This window comes from Nematolebias whitei, chromosome 3 (assembly GCF_014905685.2).
Source record: "Nematolebias whitei isolate Nwh7 chromosome 3, NemWhi1, whole genome shotgun sequence".
Classification (NCBI taxonomy): domain Eukaryota; kingdom Metazoa; phylum Chordata; class Actinopteri; order Cyprinodontiformes; family Rivulidae; genus Nematolebias; species Nematolebias whitei.
In genome coordinates this window covers 35754610-35773826 of record NC_056500.1, presented here as the reverse complement: position 1 = coordinate 35773826, position 19217 = coordinate 35754610, and the positions used below count along the sequence as shown (strand labels likewise).

Below are 19217 nucleotides of genomic sequence, written 5' to 3'. Positions count from 1 at the left end.
TATATAAATGAAAAGTGTCGTGTCACACTGTGATTGACGGTTTGACAGCCTGTTAGAGACTTTCAGATTGATGGTACAGACCAAATTTATTCATGGCAATAGATTCAGTTTTTTCTTGGACTGGTCGTCAGATTATTAATCCAGCAAGAATTAAACTGAGGTAATTCAAAAAGCCATCTACAGTAGGTGAAATACTTGTTTTTCGTTACCTTTCTGCCAACACCCACTTCAAAAAACCTTAAATTCATGTTGCAATCAGTTCAAATTCTCATTAGTGCTGCAAGGTGCTAAATTGTCATTTTAACTATTAAATGTTGCAAAAAATAATTTAATTTAGCAGAAAACAAAGATCGAGGACGTTCAATATTAAGTGTAATAATAACTGATCAAAAAATAACAAGAGCAGCCTCCTTCCTTCATCTTCCAGACTTTTATGAATCCTGTCTTTGGTCATAAAGATTTATATATTTTGTTTCTCCTAGGAGCAAGAATCTGGCCAAACACGACTTTAGTCAAATCGTTTTAATATCAAACCTTGATCGTTACAGGAATCTCACCTCAGGGTTTGGTCAAACGAGGCGCTGAGGATCTGGCTGTCGTCCTTGGAGAAACTCAGACAGGTCACGCCTTTGTTGTGAGCGTGCTCAAACCTGCGCACGCACAAGCCGCTTTGGACCTTCCACACCTTCGCCGTGGACACAAACACACGTTTCTGTCACGTTCAGTCCTTTATACTAAACGTTTCTGGAATGAGGCGGCGTTTGCTGCTCAGACAGCCTCACCTTCATTTTGCCGTTCTGAGCTCCCGATGCCAGCAGATCCGAGTCGTGACTGAAGGCCAGAGCGAGCACGGCGTCATCCATCATCATGAAGCCGTCCTGGGCCTGGTACTTCACATCCTGCAGGAAATCAAACACGCGCACACAGTGATAGAATCAGTGGCAGGAACTGAAGGCCCAGCATGCACTGCAGGGATGCACATCACGACTGAGCATTAAGATCATGGTGAGGAGAGTTCAAGCTGCTCTGGTCAAACCTGTGAAACGTGACGTCACGAACGAAGCCGTTTGAAACTAATCCAGGTCTGACCAGGCCTCAGCTGGTCAGCTGTGGCATCCATTTTGAATTGAGTTGACTGCAAAAGTTCTTCAGTAGAGCCACTGATCACTTAAATCTGCTCAGGGGTATGTCCGATATTTTACAGACAGCGTCGTTGACTGTAAGAGTTAATGTTAAAGTTTTAAGCAAATATTTCACACAGTGTGCAGAGCTCAGACTGTGTGCTGTGAGTTACTCTCAGCTACTACCACGCCAAATTTTAGCTCAACAGATGCAAAATTGTTAGAGTTATAGCTGTTTTTATGTTCGGTAAATCTGGTTGGATGTGGCGGCCATCTTAAATAAGGTTGACTTAATGAAGTGCTCAGCAGCAGATGTTCATCCCATGATTACTTTCAGGGAGTTTTGTTAAAAAATGTTCATGGGTTAATGAGATATTTTGCTAACAGACACGATTGACTTCATTAGTTAAAGGCCAATTTGTAATGGCAATTGTGTGGATAATACGTATAGGAACAGATATTTTTTTTATGGTTTTTATGTTTTTTTTTATCTACTCTTCTTTAAAAAATAAAATAAGAACAAACAAGCATATAACTTCATCCAAACGAATAAAAACCCCTAAAACAATCACAACATAAAAATAAACAAATAAAAAGTATCTCACTGAGGATTCTGTTTGTGGTGTCATGATACCTTGCTGATCTTCCCGGTGTTGAAGTTCCAGACCTCTATAAAGCCGTCCACGGACCCGGTGATTAAATACTTTCCGTCAGGCGAGAAACGAGCACATTCCACATGCGACCTCCGTCCAAACTGCACAAACAAATCAGACGAACAGGAACCTCAGCGTGTGTCGACACACAGAATCGTGCTGGAGCGCCGTCTGAGACGCATCTGAGCGGAGAACTAAACCACCGTCTGACGACCTCGCAGGGGTAAATGTCTGCTGCGTGGGCCGAGCGTCCTCACCGGCCACATTAGGCTCAGAAAGCAGGGACGTCCATCTGACAGATGTTTGTATGGAGACGGATTCGTCTCTAAAGTCACATGAGAGCATGACGACATTTGAGACTAATTCATCTCCATAGATTGGAGCACAAACAGCTGCAAAATGTGTCTTCAGGTGATTACAGTGGTGGAGAAAGTACTCAAACACTGTACTTATTTAAAAGTACAAATAAACAGACAAAAATGTACTCTAGTAAAAGTAGAAGTACCACATTAATGTTTTTACTTAAGTAACTGTGTACTTGCTTTTAAAAATACTTAAAGTATTAAAAGTACTTGCTGAATGTATTACCTAATGCAATGGTCTACAGTATCATTGTGTGTCTACCGTATGTATATTTTGTGTAATACATTAATAGTGTTGAGTCATTTTAATGAACAATGCTGCAGATAATACATGTTTTATTGTGACACAGTTCACACTTGGACTTGGAAATAAGAAAGAGGAATGATTATACATTTTAAAGTTTTTATTTAATAAAAAACCAATGTGTCATTTTAACTGCAGTAAATAATTTAAGTAAAAGTTGTCTGACTGAAAAAAGGAGCATTAGACCTAACAAAGGAATAAACATTGATCATTTCACCTCCAGTTTGTCATCAACTCTAGTTTAAAAAAAAAAGTCTAGTCAACCTTGTAATGGGTCAATAGTGAACAATATTTTAACTTCCTGACACCATTTTTAAAACTTGGACCTGAGTGTCGAGACATTTGGAGACGTCTCTTGTCTCCTAACATCATGAACTGACACATTTTAATATTGCAGCAAGAATTTCTTGTTCAAGTTCAGAAGAAGTTGGTTTTCAAAGTTTTTTAGTCCAGTCTGGCTCTTTTGTGAGATAAAAATTGTCCTGCTGTACTGAACAGTCTTTCAATAATATTTCAACAAGGCCATGGGTGGAGCGTATCTTCTGGCTGACTCTTGCAGTGGAATCCATTTTGAGTGTGTTAGCGGAGCTGCAGGTGCACCCAGCTCAGTGACATTTGTACTAGAATATATGTCATTGGTCCAGCTCTTCTTGAAGGTGGGCCTAATGTTACCTGCCCACTTTGCAGTGATTCAATGGACCAGTTCCCCTCTCACCATTGGTTACTTTCAAACTAACGAACAAATCAAGAAAAGCAATGTGAATGTAACTTGTAACACAACGCATTATAGAAATGTAGTGTAGGAGAAAGTACAGATACTTAATGTAAAATTTAGTGGAGTAAAAGTATAAAGTACCCACATTTAACTCTACTTAAGTAAACTATAGATACATGAAAAATGTACTTAAGTACAGTAATGAAGTACTTGTACTTGGTTACATCCCACCACTGCAGGTGAACAACAAGGTTTTGGTGCTCGTGTTACCACAAAGTCAGCTCAGATGGACCAGAGAATGTTGCCGCCCCGCAGCGCACGCTCCACTGGTTGTGTACCTTTATGTGGCGGTACAGCTGTGTGGGAAACGTCTCTTTCTCCAGATGTTGCTCCTTGCTGCCAGGTGAGTCGACGGTCGTGTTGGCGGAGAGATGACCTGGGTACTGCTCTCGTCTCACGTTCTGCCAATTTTAAGAACAGTAAAAAAAAAAAAATTTAATTAAAACGCACCTTTTATTTCTAATTTAGTTTTGTTGTCTATCAATGCATTTAAAATCAGATTCAGGTGGAAAAGTTATCTGCAGCTAGAACAAAACAAAATGGCAAATTCTTTCAACTCTACTCTTTTTTTTTTTTTTTTTTGCTTTGTTGCATGGTTTTGTTAGCAAAATTTTAACTGTGTTTATTTTTTGTTACAATATTTTGAGATTTTATCTTTTATTATCTTTCACAAAAATTATCTTCCAAAGCATAAATATTCTCAAAACATTTTCAGTGGTTATGACGTGAAAAGACTGTCATTTCAATGTTCGCTTTTTTTTTTTTAGAATTGTTTAATTTTAATTTGATTTTTTTTTTCTTTTACTGTTTTGACATTTTTGTTGGTGATTTTAGAGCACTTTTGTTTACCTCAGTTGTTTGAAATGTGTTTTATGAATAAAGTTCATTTAATTACAGCACCTTGAAAACATCCCCTAAACCTTTACACATGACCTAAGCCTGCTTTAAATCTTATCTGTCCAGTGTGCTCCTTGGTCTTCATGATGCTATTTGAGGCCTTCACACAGCAGCTACATTTATACTGAGATTAAATTACACAAAGATGGATTTGATTGGACTTGGGCAACATCTGAAGGCGATCCTTTGCACTGGATTTTAAATAAGGGTATCAAAATAAAGCTGAATGTCAAAAAAATAATAATAATAATATTTAAAAAAAGCTCAGTGCTAAAAGTAAAATTAGACAATATCCAGTAGTTTAAAACCTGTTTTCATTTTCTTTTGTGTCACAGAGATTAGGTGCATTTATTTCATAATCTGAAACTTAAACCGTTTGACTCATCACATGTTTTAATGTACTGGACAGAGAATAAGGACAATATTTGTATTTCTTAAATATCTTATATTGAATATGAGCTAAACTGCAAGTAGAAAATAAAAGTGAGCATGTAAACAGACAACACCAGTTGGCATCAAATGTAGCATTCCTTCCTTTTTTATTGAGCATAAATATTAGAAAATAATCAAAATGTAGTTGTGGAGACATTTCAATGTGGCTCCATATCTGAAGTGACCCTGCAGCCGTGAAAACATCAAAGTTTAACACTTTGACTTTTTCTTTCTTTTTTCCAACGACCAAATAATCAGTAGATTCTTAACAATTTATATGACATATGATTGACTAGTTTGTTAGTGGCACCAGCACAGGGAGGTTTGTCTTACCTGAAAGGAGCACAGCTGCCGAAACGATAGCTGTTTGGTGGTGGAAACATTTGTTGCCATGTAAACAGGGGCTCCACCAAGGGGGGGCCGGGGGTGGGAAGGGCCACCCCATAAAGCTTAAATCAGTAACTGCAATTCCCGTCGTGCCATTACAGAGAGCCGAATGTTGATGCGTGTACTCACGCCGACTTGTTCCAGGAGCCCGATGAGGCGGGACGGCGGCACCACGCTGACCTCCCTCACTAAAGCCTCAGCGATTGCCCGGCGCCGCTTCTCTTTGCTGCTGCCTTTCGGGTACGCCTGCAGTCCAGAAGAAACCCCCTCAGACACGACTGTTTGTTTTAACTCATCAGTGCTTTTGCTTTTGTTTCATTTACCTCACGAGCGTCAAAGTATGAGCACGTCAGTAAACTGTCCAGGTGGGTGTACCTCTCCGGCTGGGTCTGCTTCAGCATAATCATCGGGTCGGTTTGTCTGAGGAGAGAACGGGCGGCTCCCACCTCCCTCATCTCTATCAGCTCCATCACAACCTGTTGAGCAGACCCAAGGCAGGGATCGTGAAACTGGGCCGGGGGGAGGCGCCTGCTGGACAAACTGAAGCTCACCTGCTCGTAGAGGTCAATGAGAGTGTTGTCGGGCAGCTTGAGGGACTCGATGGCCAACAGAACCGAGTCCCAGTGGCCTCTGTTCACGTCTTCGATGAAGCTTTCGATGCTTTCCACGGTGTGGAGCGTGACGGTGGTTTCCTCCTGTAAGGTGCTCAGCGTGCGGTACAGGTTGTTCTCCTTCAAGTACTGCATTATGAGGCGGAGCACGCTGCAGAGACACAGGTACGGTGCACGGTTAGGCTAATCAGGCTCTTCACACGCCGCTGGATCTGTCCCATCAGTGCAGATGATTCATCCCTCATCAAGTTTGATACTTGCCTTTTGGTTTTTGTAGTAAAACAATGCATTTAATGGTTTTGCAGTTTTTACTCACAAATGACAAACTTTGGCAGAATATACATGCCTTGTCCTCATGTTTATATGAGCATAAACTAAGTACCTGCCATTTTGCATGAACTAAAATCACTCAGACTTTATCTCAGTGTGTGTAAAACTCGTAGAGTTACATCATCTTGTGTTTGGTTCATTGTAGTTGACTAAACGTTAATCAGGCTCAGAAACAGTTTCTTCCCTGCAGCTGTCAGGCCGTTGAATTTGAGCTGCACTTAATTCAGCTTCATCTTACATTTTTTTTACTTTATTTATTATATATATACATATTTTGTATTTATTCTTTTGTTAATTGTTAGGCTTCTTGATCTGGGACCTGAGTCTGAATTTTGTGCCACAAACACGCAAACGTGAGCTGGTCCAACAATAAAAAAATCCTTGAATCCTTAATCAGTTGTAGATGTAGAGAGTTTCATTCAAATCTCTCCAATTTGTAAAACATTTTGCTAACAGACAGGCAAACACAGCTCAAACAGGCAATTAGATGATCGCCCGCCGCCCTTAAAGGCAGCAGAGATGTTTGACTGTTGTCCCTTGGGTTTAAAACATCCTGGTCTTTCCTCCATCTGTACCGCTCCTGTCACCTTCCATCCTTGACTGCCTTCCTGCACCAATTTATTTATTAAAAACATCTATCTCATCACATAATGTGATGATAAATCTTTGAACAAACTAGTTTTCCTCTGAACAGGATATATTTAGAGCTTGTGTTCAGTTTTTATGGCCTGTAGGCCTCATTGATCTGAACTCACATCCTTTGATAACAAAAAACAAAACATGTTATGGATTATTTTGACTACATCAATAAAAATGTTACAGTTCATCACAAATACCTATTTGTTGTTTGTTATTTGCTGTCTACCATGGCGCGCTAAGATTCATTACTGGTTGTAACTACCATACCCATCACTGCACTCTGTACTCACTGGTCAGTAGGTCATCATTATCTACATGTAGACTCTCACACTGGTTCATCCTCATCTATAAATCACTCCTTGGTCTGCTACATTCTTATATCTCCTCCCACTTGTCTCATCATCAGTGCAGTTACAACATGCGCTATCAGGACATCATTACCTGCAGCGTTCCCTCAGTGCGGACTGAACTTGGCAAAAGGCCTTTTCCTACTCTGCTCCTGCACCTGGAACACCTTGCAACAGGAAATGAAGCAGTCCACCTTAATTTCTTTAGAGGGTTTAAACATTTGATACTGCCAATAGAAAAATAAAAGCAAATATGTTCTTGTTTTTGGTATTTTACCTTGTTTTATGGCAACTTGATTTGTTTTATAATACTACATTTATTGAAACTGCATTTTTACTGAAATATATTGTTATTGTTGTCTGTACTTTATATGTTCTGTCTGGAACTGGTCTCTCCTGTACATGAGTCCTCGTGGCTCAATGAGACTATTCTGCATAAATAAAGGTTGAATGAATAGAGTCCTTGAGGGTTCATGGGAGTTTGCCCATCCAGTCTACATTTGTTTTGTTGACTTGGAGAAGGCGTTCGATCGCGTTCCTTGAGGTACACTGTGGGGGTGGGGGGTGCTCTGTGAGTATGGGATTGGGGGCTTGTTGCTACAGGCTGTTCGGTCCCTATACAAGCAGTGCGAGAATTTGGTGTGCATTGCCGATCGTAAGTCAGACCCCTTCAGGGTGGGAGTCGGACTCCACCAGGGCTGTCCGTTGTCACCGATTCTGTTCATAACTTTTATGGACAGAATTTCTCGGTGCAGCCAGCAGGCAGAGGAATTCCTGTTCCACGGCCTCAGGATTATCTATCTGCTCTTTGCAGATGATGTGATTCTGTTGACATCATTGTGCCGTGATCTTCAGCTCTCACTGGAGCGGTTCACAGCCGAGTGTGAAGCAGCTGGGATGAGAATCAGCACCTCCAAATCTGAGGCCATGGTCCTCAGTTGGAAAAGGGTGGATTGCTCTCTTCAGGTCGAGGGTGAGGTTCTGCCTCAAGTGGAGGAGTTCAAGTATTTCTGGGGTTTGTTTACGAGTGAGGGAAGAATGAAGCGTGAGATTGACAGACGGATTGGTGCAGTGTCTGCAGTATTGCGACTCTGTGCTGGTCTGCTGTGGTGAAGAGAGAGCTGAGCTGTAAGGCGAAGCTCTCTGTTTACCGGTCAGTCTACGTTCCTACCCTCACCTATGGTCACGAACTCTGGGTAATGAACAAAAGAATGAGATCGCAAATACAGGTGGTTGAAATGAATTTCCTCTGCAGAGTTTCTGGACTCTCCCTTAGAAATACGGTGAGAAGTTCAGTTCTCCAGGAGAGACTCAGGGTAGAGCTGCTGCTCCTCCACATCCAGTGTTGAGGTGGTTTGGGCATCAGGACATTCTGGACATGTTCAACTAGGAGGAGACCTCGGGAAAGACCCAAGTCAGCTGAGAGACTCTCAACTGGTCTGAGAATGCCTTGGAGTCCTCCCAGAAGAGCAGGAAGAGGTGGCTGTGTAGAGAGATCTGACCTCCCTGATCAACCTGTGCTCCCCGAGACCTGAGTCCAGAACAAGAGGAAGGTGATGGATGGATCTAAATTAAATGAGAATAAATTAAATTTGTCCAAATAATCTGTTAGAAAGTTATTAAATCTCATGTAGCCTAAATAGGAACACTGGAAATGTTTATTTTAGGGGAGTTTGGGTCAGAGGTGGAGCCACCATCACACAGGTGGATGAAATATAAGCTGCTGACTGAAAAACAGCCCCCTCCAAGATTCATGAACATCATTAACTGGCTCAGTGCAACCACTTACCAACATTTACTATAACTGACCACTACAGCCTGCTTTAGTAACAAAAGCTTTGAAAGTTGAGTCGGATGAAACAAACAATAACAACAACCTCAAGCTGTGCCCAATGACAACCGAGTCAAACACTTGTTTCACATCCATTACATTTAAACACATTTTTGTGCCTATAACTTCTAAATGACTTTACAGTTCAATTCTGCCTGCAGGAAGTTGCTGAAACCATCGGATGGACACATCCAGACACCCCCCACCACCACCACCATCCGAATAAAAATGATGAATCGGATGAAGAAGTGCACACTTACTCTGCAGGCTCCAGCTCCACAGCCATGATGATGGGATGTTGTCTCCTGCTGGAATCTGCTGCCGCACCGCACTGAGGAGGATGATGAAGATGATGATGATGAGGAGGATGACGGTGTGGAGGCTTGGCTACATGGCCACGTGAAATGTGCGAGCCAGAGACCACCCATCACACGTGCCTTTTCTTGCATCTCACATACCCCCACCCCCAAACCCCTGTGACTGCCTCTGGAGTGTCAGAGCTGCTCCTCCTCCTCCTTGACGCAGGCCTCCTTCCAAATGAAGGGTGCATCTGAGCGAAGTGTGTGTGAGAGAGGCGGGATGCTGCAGCTGCAGTATCAGCACCACCGGCAGAACCCCGTGATCCGGAGCATGCCCCCCCCCCATAGGAGAACCATCATCATGGCCTCCTGACTTACCTCCCACCCCCCTTGTCTGCTCCCCAACACACAGGGGAAGGGCTGGAGTCTGGTCTGTCAGCTCCTTTACTGTGAGCTAGAGGTTGTTGTTGTTTTGTTGTTGTTGTTTTTGTAACATCCATCGCCTAGAGTCTTTGATTTCTGACCTCCTGGAGGACACAGCTACAATGGACCACGTGGAGTATGTAATTTGTTTGCATTAATTTCACGTTTTTTGTGTTTATTGTTCATTCAACCTTTTTTTAATAAAGGTTAGTCTCATTGAGCCTCGGGACTCATTTACAAGAGAGACCTGATTTCTTTTACAAAGAGTGATGACAACAATAGACAATCATAAAAGAAAGCATATACATTGAGAAGAACAAATAAAAGAAAATGGTATTTTTAAAAAACCCAGCTATGTTGTAAAGTGATGTAGAAAACTAAAAACAGGAACATGTCGGCTTTGGTTTTTACCATGAACTTAGCAGATGTTTGAAGCCACTTAGAGAGGTCAAGGTCGAGAGCTTCAGATCTTTTTACAAGATATTCCAGGAAACAGGAGCGGAGTAGGAGAAGGACCTTTAGCCTAGTTCAGTCCTCACTGAGGGAACACTGCAGGTAATAATGTCCTGAGAGCGCACGCTGTAGCTGCACTCATGCAGAGACATGTAGGAGGAGATGTATGAAGGCAGCAGACCAAGAAGTGATTTAAAGATGAAAATGTACCAGTGAGAGAGTCTGCATGAAGTTAATGACCAGTTAACCAGTGAATACTGGGTGCAGTGGTGGGTACGATAGTTACAGCCAGTTATGAATCTTAGCGCACCGTGATCTGCAGGGTGCTTGTAGGAGCGTTCATGTAAATAATGTCACCGTAATCAATGGAGGGAAGGAAGGTCACAGTTACAAGGTGTTTCCTAGTGTTCATAGTTAGACAGGATCTGTTTCTGAAAAAGTAACCCAGTTTAACTTTGCAGTTTCCTTACAAAGTTTTCCACATGGAGCTTGAGGCTGATTTGCTGTTCAGGTTGTGTTTTATTAACTGTAACTGTAAAAATCAAGCTGGTCTGTAGAAAACCAGCTGAAATCTTCTAACGTTCCAATATTTTACCAGAATAAAAAGTTCCAAAGAAGTTGGTATTTACAGCTGTACTTGAAAGAAGCAAAACCCATAAAAAAAAATTTATTTACTCAAGCGCTCCCTGAGATTATCAGCTTTTTTTTTTCCTTTTGACACCAGAAGTTGTTAAAAAGAAAATGGTTTTCAGTAGGACAAAAAAAATATTTTTCTTATTTCATGAATAAAAGCAAAATCTATAGATGTGTTTATTATACGGCTGTATTTTATTTTCATATAACAGGCCTTTTGCAAATGAGATGATTGTTTCAATGAGACTATCCTGTATTTTTAAAAAAGGAAACAAAAAGTCTCTTTTAGAGAAAACATTTAATGTATTTCTGTCCCATTTATAAGTAACTTGGGAAATGGGAAGTCTGCCACTGAAAATTAAATTACATGCAATTTGGGACTTCAAAATAAAAAATATGAAAAAGTCAGCAAAGAAAATAGAAATAACTTTTAGAAATGATTTTTTTTTAAGTGATTTTGATTTTACTGTCATTCCACTAAAAACTATTATTAATTTATTCTTCAACTAATAACACAATCTCTAGAGAAAAATAAAATTTTGGTCGAAAATAAAAAATTTAAAAAGCTTTCAGTTTGATTCTTTAAATTTCGTTTTATAGCCGGAGTGAGACATCTGTCTAATACACGATCTTTGCCGCGCATTTCTCTTCCTGCTTGTTACCATGGCAACACCTCACAACACTGCTGTGCTCGGAAACGCTGCTTTAAATCCTGCTTTAAAGTTTAAAACTAGTTGGTTTCTTTGAATTTATCGGGCTCAAAATGAGTCAGAAGCAGCTGGTTCAAGGTGAGGAGACGCCCGCAGGTAAACTTTACACAGACTCACCTGCTGACGGCCCGTTTCTCTGTTGGTTCTAATCTCTGTAGTTTTCGAGCAGTACCAGAAATCCAGACTCCACTTTGTCCAAACGGTCGCTGATCTCGCAACCAGGCCACAAAATGTAGAACTCCTCCAGAATGCAGGTAAGAAGAAACGGTGGTGTCCCGTGCTGGTGTCAGGGTCCACTTCACCTGTCCTGTCCTGTCCTTTGGTGCAGGTGTGATGCCCCTGCTGCGTCCCCTGGTGCTGGACGTGGTGCCCAGCATCCAGCAGACTGCAGCTCTGGCTCTGGGCCGGCTGGCGGACCACAGCAACAGCCTGGCCGAGGCCGTGGTGGCGGAGAACATCCTTCCCCAGCTGGTCCATTCTTTGACCTCACAGAACGTGAGCTCCTTACCTCCTGACAGATTGTCTTTGCATGATGTCATCATGTGTGAAAGAACAACCAGATTTTTTATGAAGAACATTAAGAAACTCAGTTCCATGTGTTTTAGTTGGTTTAGTTGGAAAGGGACTGGTTCATCAACATGTGTGTGTTTCTGTGCAGAGATTCTACAAGAAGGCAGCAGCGTTCGTGCTGCGCGCCGTGGCCAAACACTCCCCTGAGCTGTCCCAGGAGGTGGTGGGCTGCGGGGGCGTGGACGCTCTGGTCCTCTGCCTGGAGGAGTTTGACCCCGGGGTGAAGGAGGCCGCCGCCTGGGCTCTGGGCTGCGTCGCCCGACACGATGCCTGTAAGGACACACAGGCCTGCGGTTCCTCCTGTGGGCCTGACTCTATTGGACACGTGGTTTTGAACCTGCGAGCCTCCTTTATCTTTGTGCTCTGTTGCACCGTGCAGCTCTGGCTCAGGCTGTGCTGGATGCAGGAGCTGGCCCCCTGCTGGTGTTGTGTCTTCAGGAGCCTGAGGTGGCCCTCAAACGCATCGCCGCCTCTACGCTCAGTGACATCTGCAAACACACGCCAGAACTGGCCCAAACCGTGGTGGAGGCCGGCGCCATCGCTCACCTGGCACTTATGATGCTGAGCCGAGACGCCAAACTCAAGGTGAGACTCAGGAAGTGCACGTTCACTCATACATCAAGGTTCAAGGTTCTTTATTGTCATTCACATCACATGTGGTACATGAGGTGGAACAAAATTGTGTACTCAAGGTCCCAGTTACATCCAAAAATAGCAAAAATATAAAAAAGAAACAACATACAAGGATCTAAGATATACACTAAACAATAATAATATAATATAATATGATTTATTAAACAGCAGCCTGAACATGAGTCTGTTGTGAGCAGAAAGGTATGAATATAGCAACTTAAAGGCAAGAGATCAGCAGCATGGGTAATCAGCAGCACAGATAAAGTGGCATATCATCAATTAAAGTGTCATCACAGTGATTATCCTGGTTAAGGATTTATATGTCTAACAGATTCAGGGTAGAAGCTGTTGTGGTTTTACACTTAATGCCAATGTCTGACAAAATGTTTTGTTTTTAAGTAAAACATGTCAAAGACGATGAGCTTTTTAAAATCCCAACTCATATAAAAGTCACGTTTCTGTCATCGGTGGGAAAACCTGAAAAACGGTCAAAGCATCGAGACTGAAAATGCAATTTCATATAAATTTTAAGACCTAGCGTTCCCTGAAGTCCGATCTGTTAGTGCTTGGAGTATGTGAGGAGGACAACTCTCAGCTACTACCACGGCAAAGTTTAGCTCAGTAACTGAGAAAGTGACTATTATCTTTTCTGAAGTCAACTGGCTGTGGCAGCCATCTTGAATAGAGCTAACTCCAAAAGGTAAATGGTTGAAGATGCATATCCAATTATTATGTTTTTAGAATATCATTAAAATCTGTCAAGTGGTTCATGAGACATTTTGCTAACAGACAAACACGCACCCAGAATCACCCACATCCTAAATGAGACACTTTTAGTCTTATTCTTAATGTTAGCAGCTACTGGAACAGGATTTGTGTAACTTTAGACGGTGGTTTGATTAACCCTGCAGCTTTAGGTCCATTTAGCTGTTTGTCCCCACGCAGAGGCAGCTGTTCTCGGCCCTCAGCCAGATCAGCAAACACTCGGTGGGCCTGGCGGAGATGGTGGTCGAGGCGGAGGTCTTCCCCGCGGCCCTCGCCTCCCTCAGAGATCCGGACGAGTACGTCAGGAAAAATGTCGCCACCTTGATGAGGGAGGTGGCGAAACAAACGCCGGAGGTACTTCAGTCTCACAAGTCTCCTTTTTAACGTGCACGAAGACTCGGTGAGTGAAGCGCCTGTGTTCCTGCAGCTGGCCCAGCTCATCGTGAACTGCGGTGGGCTCGCGGCGGGGGTCGACTACCTGGGCAGTTGCCGTGGAAACCTGCGGCTGCCGGGGATCATGATGCTGGGATATGTGGCAGCTCACAGTGAAAGCCTGGCCAAGGCTGTCATTCTCTCTAAGGTGGTAATACTGGTCCTTTAAAACCAGAGGTGCCCCCCACCCCCACATGCTTCAGGTGAAACTAACAGATCTGTCCACGCAGGGCGTCCCCCAGCTGGCCTTGTGTCTGTCTGAGGAGTCTGAGCAGCACATCAAGGCTGCCGCCGTCTGGTCCATCGGTCAGATCGGTCAGCACTCCTCTGAGCACGCCAAGGCGGTGGCCACGTCCAACCTGCTGCCCAAACTGCTGGAGCTCTACACGGACGCCAGCAGCTCGGAGGACCTGCAGGCCAAAGTAAGACGGGAGTCAGTGTACCGGTGTTTGTCTCATCAGGAGGAAGTGAACCGATCCGTTCATGCGCTCACATTGAGAGTGTGCTGCGTTTCAGAGTAAGAAGGCCCTGAAGAACATCCTGCAGAAGTGCACCTTCCTGCAGGCTCTGGAGCCGCTCCTCTACGACGCTCCCAGCAGCATCCTCAAACACGTCGTCTGCCAGTTCAGCAAGGTCAGGAGCCGAGCGAGACGTCTGCCGCTCTCGCCTTGAGCAAAGCCTTTGTTAAACCCTGTCCTGGCTTGAACAGGTGCTGCCTCACGACAGCAAGGCCCGGCGTCTGTTCGTGACCAGCGGAGGCCTGAAGAAAGTGCAGGAGATCGAAGCTGAGCCTGGATCAGCTCTGCAGGAGTCCATCAACACGATCAACAGCTGCTTCCCCGAAGAGATCGTCAGGTGAAGCTTTGCCTCCTCGTTCATCCCAAATTCTCTGGCATCCAAACCTTTCTGCTTAGAGTCACTTCTTGAATGAAGGGCACTGATGTTTTCAACCACCGTCAGCTAAGTGTCAGGTATTTACAGGTGTGTGTGTGTGTTTCAGGTACTACTCCCCTGGTTACTCTGAGGTGCTGCTGCAGCGGTTAGACAGCTACCAGCCAGCATGACGTCACTTCAGAATACACTTCCTGCTTCAGTCTGAACATAAACACACACACTGTGTCCTGACAGTCTGAGTGGACTTCTTTGTTTTGTACATTTGAATTGAATTTTGTTCTGACTGTGCCATATCCATCCATCTATTCATCCATCCATCCATCTATTCATCCATCCATCCATCCATCCATCTATTCATCCATCCATCCATCTATTCATCCATCCATCCATCCATCCATCTATTCATCCATACCCACTTCTTCATTTTCGGGTTGTCGGGGTCATTGGTGCCCATATCCAGCAGTCACAGTGTGAGAGGCAGGGGACACCCTGGACAGGTCTCCAGTCCATCACAGGGACACATAGAGACAAACGAGACAAACAACCATTCACTCTCTCACTCACACCTAGGGACAATTAAGAGTTACCAATCAGTCTAACATGCATGTTTTTGGTCTGTGGGAGGAAACTGGAGTACCTGGAGGAAACCCACACATGCACAGAAAGAACATGCAAACTCCACCCAGAAAGGCCCCCGGACCGGGATTTGAACCAGGGACCTGCGCGCTGAGAGGCAGCAGCTCTACCAGTTGCACCACCGTGCTGCCCGTGTCATATTCAATTATAGACAAACATTATTTATTTGTTAACATACTTCCTACTGTAGCAAACTGTCTCAGTGTAAAAATAAAGGCCTAGCGTCCCTTAAAGAAAAGCATGCCGCCCGCTGCCTCTCTGAGTTTTAGATCATTGTTTGTTGAGAAACGATGGAGCTGCAGCCATTTTGATCGAGCCTTGGCAATAATGTGACAAACTTATTGTGACTGACTCTGATCTGAATTTTGCTCAATATCTGTTTAAGCCATTTTTCTTGAATCAAGATGGCTCCAAAAGACAATGAGTTGGACTTGCATTCAAATGTATCCAGGACTTCATGAGGTAACACACACACGGTCAAAAAGCCCTCACCTTTTGGCGTCCCTCTAGTCTCTTCTGGTCCAGTCCAGGCTTGCTGGACTCATGGGCCCCGACCAGCAGACCATCAGCTCCAGCTGGGCCGGGAACTGTAGACATGATGATAGAGGACACAAAGACAAAAAGACAAGCCATGAGTGTTCGAGGTGGGGGAGGATCAAGACGGCTAAAGAAATAAAAAGTCAAGTCAAACGTTTAGGGTTGACAATGAGACGAGTTTCAAAAGGCGTGAGACATAGATTTATGGACAAGTAAAAACAGCATGTTTCAAAATGTAAAACAAACAAAGATGGTGAAAGGTTGAAGTGAACATCATGCATGAATCAGCCCTGAAGTTTAATTCTTACACGTTGGGTCAAAGTTCACGTCAGCCCCAATTGAGATAAATCATTATGATGGAATTTTAGGCTCTACAACATTGTTCCAATTATTTAATCCAGTCCTATTCTTGATTCTGATTTATTTACATTGTAGTACCTTTACTGGCATGACGTTACCACAAAGACAGGACACAACCTGATATTATGGCTGAAGGGATCGAGGCCTCACCAAAGCAATAACCGAGTCAATTTATTGATTTTACTACATTCTGCTAAACATCTTAATAGGGGTGACACTTCTTTATGGGTGATTGTACATCATGCTCATTTTATCCTTACCTCCACGATTAAATAAACAATAGTGAACGTCAGTTTCAGCAGCGAGATCTGTCCCTCGGGGATGTTGATGGATAAGTATTTTCCACATGTCGTGCTGTGATGGCTGAGGAGTTAAGGCGTTGGACACAAAATCCAATGGAGGTTCCTGTGCAGGTGCAAATTCTGCTCACAGTTCTGTTCTCCTCAGATCAGGATCAATTAATGACAATATAGCAGGAGTCACACAGGGACCAGATTCTGCAGGTACCAGCCTCTCATATATTAGATAATAATAATCCTGGTGCCTAAGCTTCAAACATGATGTTAGGAGTTCAAGACAAAACACTAATTCTCCCAGTAATCAAACATGTGTTTTAGCCTCAGTATGCAGCGTTTGTTGTAAATTAGCACGAAAGAAGCGTTTTGTGTGATGCACAGAGGATGGAAGCAGCGGGCGGTTTTGTTTTATTAACTTTAGAAAGGTATGTTTCCTTTACCTGGAAGATCTGTGACTTTTATTCAAATGAAAGTTCATGTGCTCACACCAGGCAGCATTTGCTAATAAGAATCCTTATTTTAGTTTAAACTGAAAAGTTTTGCTTGCGATTTTTGCCAGTGACGGACAAATACAATGTTCAGATTTAGGTAAATTCTGCATTAAAATGTGTTTTTGGACTGGTGAAGTCTCAGGGGAACTTACGTTGGTAAATTACATGAAAAACAGATGAAATTACTATTTTTGATCATTTCTGGGTTGTTGTAAAGTGGGAATTTTGACTAAATGAACTTAAAACATGGCAAACATTAAGACCGTTATATTGGGGTCATCTGAGTGCACCAGGTAAGAAATATGAGTTTTGGCTCCTCCCCCAGCATTAACAGCAGGTGAGCTCTAATTAACGACAGGAGGATGCTATTTGAGCAGATTCTCCTCCATCTACCGACTTTCTGAACATTGAGTTTTTATTTTCCTTGAACTTTTTCCCCAAACAGGTAATGGGTTCAAAAGAAATTTGAATTGTACTTGTTTTGCTCGTTTCTTGTGGTAAAATCTGAAAAATGCCCCTCAACAACAACAACCAGGTGAGGAAAAAAGAAACTACTTATTAGCCTTTCCTGAAGTTTTCCTGTAAAACTCTCCAGCAACTGTGCAAACCTCTTTTTTTATTTTATTTTGGCCTTTTTTTTAATATATATTTTCAGAAAGTACCAAGTGCAGTTGACAGGGTAGCCAAGCTGCCTGTGGTTCGTTCAGCTTGTTGGACCTTATCAGTCCTGTATAAAGACACTAAATGCAGCAATCCCAGCCTGAAGGCCCTGTGTGAAGGCCTGGAGACCAGAATGAGCTCTCTGACCACCACAGCCTTCTCCAGAGTCTCACCTGTCCTTGTTAAACTGGAGCCTCAGAGTGAGTACTGGGTCATGATAATGGTTGAGGATATGCTCCCTCCCTGCAGAACTTGACACCAGTTTGGTGGTAAAGCTCAGATACAGTTCCCATGTTAAAACTTTCAGAATCCAAACCTGAAATCATTAGATGGGTTGGATTTAAAGTTGTGCTTGTATTTTACGATTTTCAATGCGCTCGTGTGTTTTCAGTTTCTGTTGCAAATAATGTTGCATGCAAAGGTCTGGACTGGCTGGAGACCTCGTTCCCTGTGCTGCAGTCACCCACAGATGAGGTATCGTATCCTTGGAGGTGTAACACTTCATCTGTTTGAATGAAAATAAAAAAATAAACCACAGACATGACTGATTCACAGGTTGTTGCTGCTGCCAAGAACAAGCTCGGTGAGATCCAGGGTGTGGTGAGTGGTGCAGCCAACGGAGCTGTCGACTGCGTCCAGCACACCGTCACCTGGGTGATGAGCAGGATCCCCCAGGCTGACGGCAATGGAGCCAAACCGTCTCTGGTGCAGAGAGCCATCAGTGTGACCGCTGTGGGACTGGACGCTGCCTTGACCCTGTCCGAGGCTCTGATGGATCGTGCGCTTCCTCCAACGGAAGAGGACAAAGGTACATGGCACATAATGAAGAACTTTTTTGTGACTTCTCCATCATGCTCGTCTTTGTCTGCAGAGAAAGCAGCCCACCTGGTGGAGGGATCAGAGGCTGCCGCTCGCAGTAGAAGTTACCCGGTGCGAATGATCCAACTCACTGCCAAGCTGTGTCGAAGGACCTGCCACACAGTTGGCTCAAAGATCCAGTCTGTTCAGGTGGGCTGAGTGCAGTTCAATAGTGGACAGAAGTGTCCCAAGTTGTTTAAGTCTTAGTATAATTTAGAAACCCTGACATCGCTGCCTTCCTACGTGCCATTAGAAAGTGCTGTTGTCGTAACATCTTGTCTCCACAGGTCTGGGAGAGTTTATCTAGGTCCACGGTTCTGGTTCAGGATCTTCCAAATAACTGTCGGACCCTGGTATGGAGCCTTCAAGGACTGCCTCAGTACTTGCAGCATCAGGGGGTTTCTGCACTTTTCTTCATCACCCAGATGTACAACTTGAGAAGTCCATCACAACCGGAACGGTTAAAAGGCAGAAACGAGCTCCAGATTTCCAACAAGGAGCAGGTCCGCCTGCAGAGCGCCCCTGCTTTGAGAACGAGGCCCAGCAGAACATCTGTGTTGGAGAACGGCTGCAACGTTAAGGAATGCGTTAAAAGAAACAGCCGCTGATGGATGCATGTTAAATGTTAGTGCGTTAAACTTGTGGTCTAAAATAAAAGTCAGATTCATCAACTTTCATGTAGGTTCTCAGTCACACAAGTAAAAGTAAAGCTGTGCCCCGCCCCCAAAAAGGTTAAAACTAAACTTTTGTCTCGCTCAAAACTTTATCAAATATCTGAGCGTGGTTTTGTTTTTAGACGGCTTCCTTTCCCCTCAAACCACGTCTTTGTCCAACATATGGACCTTGTCCTCTGTGTCCCTTATCCTTGAGGTGCAGTC

General features: G+C 43.5%; 3 protein-coding genes across 3 annotated transcripts; 2 read left to right on the top strand and 1 right to left on the bottom strand.

Annotated features, from left to right (window-relative positions):
• Positions 1-553: 553 nt before the first annotated feature.
• LOC119407495 (WD40 repeat-containing protein SMU1) lies at positions 554-9016 on the bottom strand. Its single transcript, XM_037674320.1, has 8 exons — positions 8950-9016; positions 5483-5693; positions 5255-5407; positions 5061-5177; positions 3494-3616; positions 1756-1875; positions 783-899; positions 554-685 (listed from the first exon to the last, which is right to left on the bottom strand). The coding sequence occupies exons 1-8, from the start codon at positions 8973-8975 to the stop codon at positions 554-556; spliced, it is 999 nt and encodes a 332-aa protein (XP_037530248.1). The 5' UTR covers positions 8976-9016.
• Positions 9017-11260: 2244 nt separating this feature from the next.
• Positions 11261-14671, top strand: spag6 (sperm associated antigen 6). Its single transcript, XM_037674915.1, has 11 exons — positions 11261-11285; positions 11366-11461; positions 11536-11702; positions 11866-12049; positions 12157-12362; positions 13356-13529; positions 13603-13755; positions 13838-14029; positions 14124-14240; positions 14317-14462; positions 14608-14671. Exons 1-11 carry the CDS (start codon positions 11261-11263, stop codon positions 14669-14671), a joined length of 1524 nt encoding a protein of 507 aa, XP_037530843.1.
• Positions 14672-17183: 2512 nt separating this feature from the next.
• On the top strand, positions 17184-18997 carry LOC119408077 (perilipin-2). Its single transcript, XM_037674914.1, has 6 exons — positions 17184-17356; positions 17477-17681; positions 17873-17955; positions 18037-18289; positions 18353-18489; positions 18627-18997. The coding sequence occupies exons 1-6, from the start codon at positions 17333-17335 to the stop codon at positions 18945-18947; spliced, it is 1023 nt and encodes a 340-aa protein (XP_037530842.1). The 5' UTR covers positions 17184-17332; the 3' UTR covers positions 18948-18997.
• The last annotated feature ends 220 nt before the right edge of the window (positions 18998-19217 follow it).

Coding starts and splice junctions, on each gene's coding strand:
- LOC119408077 (XM_037674914.1), top strand. CDS start 17,333: ATGCCCCTCAACAACAACAACCAG. Junction 17,956..18,036: donor TGCAGTCACCCACAGATGAG/GTATCGTATCCT, acceptor ACTGATTCACAG/GTTGTTGCTGCTGCCAAGAA. Junction 18,490..18,626: donor CAAAGATCCAGTCTGTTCAG/GTGGGCTGAGTG, acceptor TTGTCTCCACAG/GTCTGGGAGAGTTTATCTAG.
- spag6 (XM_037674915.1), top strand. CDS start 11,261: ATGAGTCAGAAGCAGCTGGTTCAAG. Junction 11,286..11,365: donor TCAGAAGCAGCTGGTTCAAG/GTGAGGAGACGC, acceptor TAATCTCTGTAG/TTTTCGAGCAGTACCAGAAA. Junction 13,756..13,837: donor AGGCTGTCATTCTCTCTAAG/GTGGTAATACTG, acceptor CTGTCCACGCAG/GGCGTCCCCCAGCTGGCCTT.
- LOC119407495 (XM_037674320.1), bottom strand. CDS start 8,975: ATGGCTGTGGAGCTGGAGCCTGCAGA. Junction 5,408..5,482: donor TCATTGACCTCTACGAGCAG/GTGAGCTTCAGT, acceptor TCTGCTCAACAG/GTTGTGATGGAGCTGATAGA. Junction 5,178..5,254: donor CATACTTTGACGCTCGTGAG/GTAAATGAAACA, acceptor TCTGGACTGCAG/GCGTACCCGAAAGGCAGCAG.